Source organism: Telmatherina bonti, assembly GCF_933228915.1.
Source record: "Telmatherina bonti genome assembly, chromosome: 4".
NCBI classification, from domain to species: Eukaryota; Metazoa; Chordata; class Actinopteri; order Atheriniformes; family Telmatherinidae; genus Telmatherina; species Telmatherina bonti.
In genome coordinates, this window is record NC_136622.1 from 19,359,985 (window position 1) to 19,368,463 (window position 8,479).

Here is an 8,479-nt window from a genome sequence, read left to right on the forward strand (position 1 = left end):
CTGCTTTGGGCTATGGTTTTTCACTACTGTCTACTGTGTTATTAACAATTCTATAAAAAGATCTGCTCAAATTTCCCTTTCCTGTGTGTTAACAAGCCTACTGAGACGCTGCAAAGTTGCTGAAGTCTGGTTAAGAGACACAGTCCTCAAAAGCCTAACACCACTGACCATATGTCATAATTTCCAAAATCCTACTTTTCTTTCCCCTGTTTGTTTTTCTTAGCGACATCACTCATCGACGTGGCTCATGGCCAGCTTCAGACTAAATAGGTCGACAACACAAAGACAGAGTCTCTTTCTCTGGCTTATGCTCTCTTTTCTTAACATGCGTGTCTACTCAAATCTTGCTTTCAACATCTATGTCTATTTTTTTCTCTTCTCATAACTTTGTGGTCTTTTTTTTTTCTCTTTTTCCTCTGTTTTAGGCAGTGCCCACATTACTCCAACCAACGATAATAGCATCGGCAGTACTAAAACTATAGCATTACCACAGTTCTATCTGTCACACTTCGCTCTCTGCCCATTGTAAATGATCATGGAGCTCATCATTAGCTCTCCAAGAGGAACAATGAGCCACAGTTTGATTACCTCAGTGGCTTTGCGGGCTCCCGCAGTCTGCTGACTGAATTGGATGCAGACGATTACAGCCTTACACAGGCAATTATATCTGCCTGCTAAATATGTCACACATAATAAACACATGCTCTTGACTGACAAGGGACAAGACGAGGCAGTCACAGCTGAAGAAACAGAAAAATTCTGGATCATATTGATTTACCAACCCTTGCTTTCTGAAAGGGAAACCTCCCCCAAAGTCCAAATGGTTGCATACCAGTGAACTCATAAAGGACATAAGTGCTCAAAATTTGCAAGGCTCTAATTTCTATTTCTAAGTTGGATTGTAAGCTATATGTCGTTTCTGGTCTGGATGATCAGCAAAACTTTGTTTTAGACCCTGTATCTTCAGACTACAATGCATACATGGCACTAACATCATGCCAAGCCAATAATATTTATAAAGGATATTCAGTGAAAACAACTGAGGGAAAGAGACTTAAATCCCTGGCAAGGAACTTATATCATGGCCTTTGGTGTTTGCACAGGACATACCTCAGGAAGCCGAGACAACTGGGAATGTTTGTCCAGCTTTCAGCTTTCTCCATGCTTACATACATACAGTTCATACATGCATTACATTCAGCAACGTGTATTTATATAGTACATATGTGCAAACAGGTAGGCATATGTACAGTATAAACTGTACATAGATAGATCTGATGCATATATAAAGGTCACATACTAGGGTTGCGCAATAACACATTGTTCAAAATAATACTGTAGATTTATTTTGACACCCGCAGAAAATGTATCATGAAATCTCGTGATCACAAGTTTCCGGCGCAGTGATGCTGTTTAATTGCACCTACAGCCATGCAACACAGATGAGCTCCACTGAGCACGTAAACAAGGATACATGGCAGAGCAAAGCAATGTTGGGTAAGGATGTAAGACATACTGAATGTTTATTTTGTCCTAAAACGGTCACAAAAACCATGATATGGACAAAAAAAAAACACTTTTTCAGATTAAAATTCAGTCAAGATGCAGATATCTTTTGGAATCCTGATTTTGCTCAGGTGGTAGAGGAGGTGGTCCAATGACGAGAAAGTTGGCAGCTTAAATCCCACTCTGTCATTGTGTCTTTAGGAAAGACACTTCATCTTACTTGCCTGCAATGTCTACAAAACATTTCAAGCTACTGAACATCAGTGTACTGGTTCACAGTCAAGCCAGTTGTACACCAGAGGCTACCACCAATGGAAGAGAGTTTTATAGACAATGAGACCAAGACTGAATTGTTCATTCACATTAATACAATGAAGTCTGTTTGTAGGAATAAAAGACAATCATTCTACACTACTACAACAGTTGTAAAACATGGAGGTGGAAGCATCGTGCTTTGGGGCAACATTGCAGTGGAACTACTAGACCAAAAAAGTGTAAGTCATAGTGAAGAATAAGGACGGTAACCTCAAACAGAAGGGGAGCAGTTTACAAATAAACTCAGGAGAGTGTTTCTAATGGACAAAGGCTCTACATACACACCATGGTTATGTATGGAACGGATGAAGCGGGTTAATGTTAAGATTTTCTGAATGATCTCCCCGAAAGGTTGGACCTGAATATAAGTGGAGTGGGTTTAAAAGTTGGGTTCATGTCTTGAAACTAACACATTTCCCCTCAGCTCTATCTAATTCTACCAGGAGGAATGACTGACTATCCAACCAGGAGTCTGACAGAATATTTTCATACTGGATGATACTGATACCATTCTCATCAAAACTTTATAACCAGAACTGTGATCATTTTAATGACTTTACACTAATTTGTGTGCAAGATGTAATAATTTACCATACTTCTTTTAAAAAAAAAAAAAAAAAAGGTTTTATGATGAAGTGCTGATTACTGGAAATAAATGTTTAAAAAAGTTAACTATATCCAGCATCCTCTAGCTCCATTTCCATACATCTTTATTTATCTACATTTCAGCCCTAAGGCTTTCCTCAAAAGCTGCGTTATAATTCACCATATAACTGACTATAATTAGCCTGACCATCAGGGGTAATATGGGGTTCAGTCCACAACACTGTCTGATTGGTTACACTTGGCAAGCAAAAGCCTATCAACACTCAAAGCTAATGTGCCACGGAGAGGCAGCGACGAGTTGCATTTGTAAACTGGCACAGCTCCAATGAGTGGAGATATGTCCAGCGTTGGGTAGAAATTGCAAAAAGAATATCGTCTTAAGACCTATTGCTGTGACAGTTCCACTAATAAAGCCCAAATATGGGAAGAGAGTCCTGTATTTTTCTTTTTACAGATTAATGTAGAAAAAATTCTTTCCAAAAGTATTTCAGTCTGCTTTATTAATAAACTTTATTAAGATCTGAACTGAAAAAACACATCAGTCGACACTTAGTTCTGAGTGTTTGTGGCCATTAACATACATAATCAACATTTAACTAAACACCCAGGGGCCTACGCTGCAGCAGGTGCTGGCTCTGTTTCTTTTTCTTTCTTCTTCTGCTGAAAGAATAAGAATGCCATTGCACTGCCCCATGGGAAAGCTTGGGCTGACTAATGTAAGCACACTACAGTGGGGCGGCTGGTCTTAATTACGGTAACAGACGCTGAGGGGGATGCACTGGTACCCACAGACGAGAAAGTAGCTTAGTACTGCCATGGCCAATAATTAGCACAAGAGCCCCCCCCCCCCCCCCCCCCCCCCCCCCCCCAACCCCCAAACCCTACCCCCACCACTGCCACACACATTCATAATGTCACTCTCACAGCACATCAAACACAAACATTGCGTTTAAAGGTCAGACAAAGAGACATGGGCAATTTCAATGGTGAAAAAGTGATTAATGATCCTGCATGTAGACCAGGTGTCTTATCAATATTCATAGTTTTCCAACCACTGTATATCCATCATGCCTGATTTTCAAAAATATCCACATCACAGGTGCACAAAACAATAAAACACACACACAAAAAAATTAAGACGTGTTATCCTTTGTTGGTAAAAGGACTTGTCAGATAGTCACAAGTCAAAAGAGAATTACAAGGCAAGACATCTCTGCAAAGGCTATGTGACTCAGCCAGTGTCAGAGCCCACTGCAGTTTTATTGAAATGATTTCAAATGTTTGGAATCCCTATTAAAAATCTCCTCCGTCTGTCGAGAATATGATTTAGTGGCTGTTTTGCTCTGCCCCTGCTTGCAGTGTGTCACCGGCCCTTACTGTGGTATGCATGGCCTTCCTCTGCACAGGGCTATGAAAGCAATTGTGATTGTGATTCTGTAGTCAGCAAAACGCTTGAATGGTCCTGAGTTAGCATGCGCACACACACACACACGCGCGCACACACACAACCTCACAGTGTCCCCATACTGGGCCACTGATTACTTCAACCCATTTGACTCTCACTCATCCTTTCATTCTCCCTCTCTGCCTGTCTGTCACATACCACAGAGTTTGTCATTAGCTAATAGTGAAAACACCACTCACCATGAACAGACACTACAGCCAGCATTACAAGGACTGGTTATTTTGTGAGCCATGTGTTCTAAGTGTATTAACATAACTCTATTGCATGTATACTAACCTAATAATACTGTAGTTCTGCATTTATTTCAAGCACTCGTTTCAGCTGAGAATGATCGTTTCATGGCGAGTCACTGAATACATTAATGCAAGGTAATCAAACCTTTGTGCATCATGCACAAGGCTGCACTGTAATAAGAAATAAAACTGTGATAAGGCATTCAAATGGAGCACATCATTCTCAAGCTTATCTGTGGCAGAGGAGACCACCAACTAACAAAGCCAGCTCTTCAGCCATGCTCTATCTAAGCAGATATCAGTTGTTGGGAGGATATATGAGCTGGGTGGGGCCTGGGTGTATAAACACAGGCCGTAGTCTCTGTGCACTCTATGCTATTGCTGTACTGTGGGCAGCACCTCACCCCAGCAGCAGCAGTCAGCACTGTTTGATTAAGGTATTCAAATAAAGGAGCAGACACTGAGTTTCCATTCCACTGAGCAAACTAGAAGTGCTGAATAGTCAGCGGTGGACACTTTGTAGAAGACAATATGTGTTTATTTGCTTCAAATACTTAATATGACACATAAATTGCAGAGTATAAATGTGTGCAGCCAGTAAGGCAGCTGCCAGCATTGAAACATGGTACAGTAAGTTTTGTGTCACCATCACAGCACAAAGTTGTTATAATGGTATCAATTTGTGTCATTTCTCAGTGATGGCAGTGCATCACAGAAAAAAAGACACCACAGTGAAATAAAGTGAATATTTAGTCCTGAAATATGCATCTTCTAGGTTGTTTATAGGTGTTTCTGACTCATCTCAATGTGCATTTGATGTACATTCTCTGCTCATTTCATGCACTTCCGTTTTGACATTTTTACCTGCATGTGTTTGACAGAGCAGATTCTCCCCGCAAATACGGCCTTAACACAAACCGATTTAGTCTGCGTAATGAGTCATGTTCAAGAGCTAACTGATTACAAACATCTGCCATCACATGCAGGAAAAAGTTCCCATTTCCTGCCTACAAGGTGCTTTTGTTGTTCATGGATAACACTGCCAAGTTAAAAGAAGTGATGAATGTAGTTACTGGTAATCGCAGGAAAAACTAGCAAACTGAGTCAGGTGAAACCTGTTATGCACAGAGCAGTTACAAATGAAACAAGCTGCAGCCTCGAATAAGCCATGTGACAAACGTTGAAGGCATGACAACGGCACGTGTTCCCTGGAAGTCACATAAACTTGCTAATTACTCAAACTAGTGTTCATACACAGCATCCAAAGTGAGCGAGTCATGAACATAATAGGTTTGCAAATAAACAGGCTATAAAGCTGAAATACAAACACATGCTCATTTGACCCATTCAAACACAAGTTAAACAACTAACCTAACCACAGTAAAACACACAATTTTTTTTTTTACTTTGTAAATTACTTTTTTAATGAGCTAATGGAGCGGCTGTGGAGAAATTATGGTGCAAAATCATATCTGATGCTTCTCTTTATTCAAATAATTTAGAAAGAAATATAATTTTACCAAAAGAATGGCTAAATTAAAAGTAATATATTCCAGAAACATTCAAATACAAACCAAACAGTCACATAAATATGCAAACTAAGCCCAAAATAGAACTGACCTCAGTGATATAATTACCCTTTTGCCCCCCTACAGGTTCAGAACGGGGCCCGGGCAGAAATTAAAAACTAGAAAACTGAGGCTGTCAGGGATAATTCGTAGCAGGCGGATCTGATCCGTACATACTGTACCTATATAACAAATCCGATGCCTGGTTTATACCACAGTCAGTTTGACAAGCATGTTAAGGAAGGAACTTGACCTTGTGCACTGTGTTAACAGGACACCAAATGATCCCTGCTGACTTCATTTGCATTTCTAGTGAAGGTAGTTAGTGTTACACATGCGATGATAGTAAATTGCACCTCCCTTCGTGGAAAGAATTCCAAGTAAAGAGAGAAGGGGGATTTTAATAATTCAAAAGAACACTTGTAATTTTGAGGGGTGCCACACTGTTGTGTCAGTGACAGTAGTTAGTCTCACTTTCTCCCTCATGAAAGCTTTTCATATCCTATAATATCTAGTGGCTTTGTTTCCTGGATTCAAGCAGTGTTCACAGTGTGGAGTGGATATCAGCATAGTCTTGGTATTATCCGCATGGAGGATGGACCTAATTCATTTGACCTATAAAAAAAGACAGCCTGTGCAGATGAGACACTTTTATGAGCCTATTTGTGTATCACAGGTGTAAACCTGACTCATCAATAAATGTTTTATATGGACCTCTTTTTACTTGTGATCAAATGGAAGGTGCTGAATATAACAGAAACTTGGCATTTATTCTTCTTCCTCTCTACCGTTCACCGTTGTAAAAAAAAAAAAAAAAAAAAAAAAAGCATATTGTTCACTGCTTATTTTTCAGGCCTGGACCTGGAGACGTTGATTACTGGGATGTTCCGTTCAGATTTTCCATTGCCCACACAGTGAAATGCAAACATCCCCAACTGAATTTTGCATCATTTCCCACGTTGTCATCGGTGAAAGCTATCTTTACGGTAAGAAAGAACTCTAAACCTTCTTTATCTCACACCAAAAACAGGGCGACATCCAGATCACAGGTAAGTGACAACAAACTCTGATTCCTTTCATCTGATGCAACTAACATGTCAAGTGTCTTAATAATTGAGTTTTAATTTGTTTTCATAATATTTCCTTGGTAATGTGTTGTATTTGTAGTGCCCATTAGAACTTTCCTGTGATTTTATCTTCTTCTGTAGAACTGTTATCTCAAATTACACACATCCAGTTCAATAAATTAACATTTCTTGGGTCCCTCCAATTTTTCTTTTACGGCACAAGTAATTCTGTGAGAGGGCGGATTTATTTATTTGCTCATTTTAGCCTTTTCCTTCTTTTCTTTCTTCCTTTTATTTTATTTATTTATTTTTTTTTTTTTAATGTTTTAGTATTTGGCCAATGTTTTAAAACACACCTGAGCTCCTTTAAAGAACTCAGTGCTGTTCAGCAAGCCAAAAAGCTGCAGGGTGTCAGAACTAAGGGAGAGAAATAGTGACACTTTTACCTGTCAGACTCCGTGGTTTCTCATTACAAAGTAATTAACAGCACATAACTGGCACGCGTCCATTTAATCGCTGACCTCCCAGCGGAAAAGCATGTAGACTATAAGAAATCATAGAGTGGGGCAGTATAGAATCTATACAGCCTGTGGTAGTCCACGTTGGGTGGGACATTCCATGCCAGCCTTATGCAAAACAAAACTGCACAATCTCACCGGGGTGATAACGTCATGCCATGCTTGTTCCACACAAAAAAGTTGGACTCAACCTATTCTTTGAAATAAATAAATAAGTCAATAAATAAATTAAGATACATAAAAAAAAATACTTCATATTTCAGTTGAAAGTATCCTTTAACCTCACAGGACTACAATTCTCCCTTGTTGCAGACTAAATCAAAACCAGTTCGTCCCGGTCCAGGACACTTGACTTGCTGACACTTGACATTTTTTGTAACAGCGGTGTGTTAACAGCAAGTGAGCGCTTGTAAATAAAACGTGTCTTTATGTGCTTCTCTGAACATTACAGGATGGATTAGTTTGCACAGAAGGACAGGTGAGACACGCACGGGGCTGCGGTGTTATTTACCTTGTTCGAGTGATAATAGTCCAGCGAGCTCAGGCAACTTGGATCAGTCGGCAGGGAGCATGAACCCACATTTGCCGGGGGCGCAGGATAAAATCTCACGTCCATCTCAGAGTGTGCGAGACTGAAGGCATGAAATCACTTTCGGCGTCTTTGACTGACTATTGTTTTAGCACAACGCCAAAGCGAGAAAGACCAAACAAGAAAGAAAGAAGAAAGAATAAAAAAAAGAAAAAACAAGTGGGGGAGCTTTACTCGGTGTACTCTTTCCTCACATCCGTTCGCGGCCGAACTTCGGCAGCAACTCTGCTGATGCGCAGTCCTCCTAGAGCCCCGCACCAGGATGCGAAACACTCACTCACTCAAAAAGGAGAAGACAAATTCATTGATGCGCACGTGTTGGCAAAAAAAAAACAAAACAAACAAAAAAAACAACAACAAATGCAAACCTCCAACTTAGATCCCGTCTCATGAATTTCTTTTTTTGTTCACGGCTGAAGTGCAGCACACAAATGTGCACTCTGTTGTCCAACTGCTCTCAGGAATCCATACAGGCTTTGTCATGGAGGTGCATATTCTTGCATTGGTTCCAGTACAGAAGTGGTTGGACTTCCCTCTGCCATGCGACCTCTGCCGATAATAAACGGGAAAGAGGAATGGAGGGAGAAGGGGGAGGGGAGATTGGTGGCTGCC

General features: G+C 40.3%; 1 protein-coding gene across 1 annotated transcript in view; it reads right to left on the reverse strand.

Moving 5' to 3' along the window:
• The window catches only part of LOC306754927 (TOX high mobility group box family member 2-like), a gene marked incomplete at both ends in the record, with an annotated part of 75,884 nt that extends 67,990 nt beyond the window's left edge, over positions 1-7,894 (reverse strand). The window contains one exon of the mRNA XM_079239097.1: positions 7,790-7,894. Within this exon, the coding sequence (XP_079095223.1) occupies positions 7,790-7,894 (105 nt within the window). The remainder of the gene's footprint in view (positions 1-7,789) is intronic.
• Between the last annotated feature and the right edge of the window lie 585 nt (positions 7,895-8,479).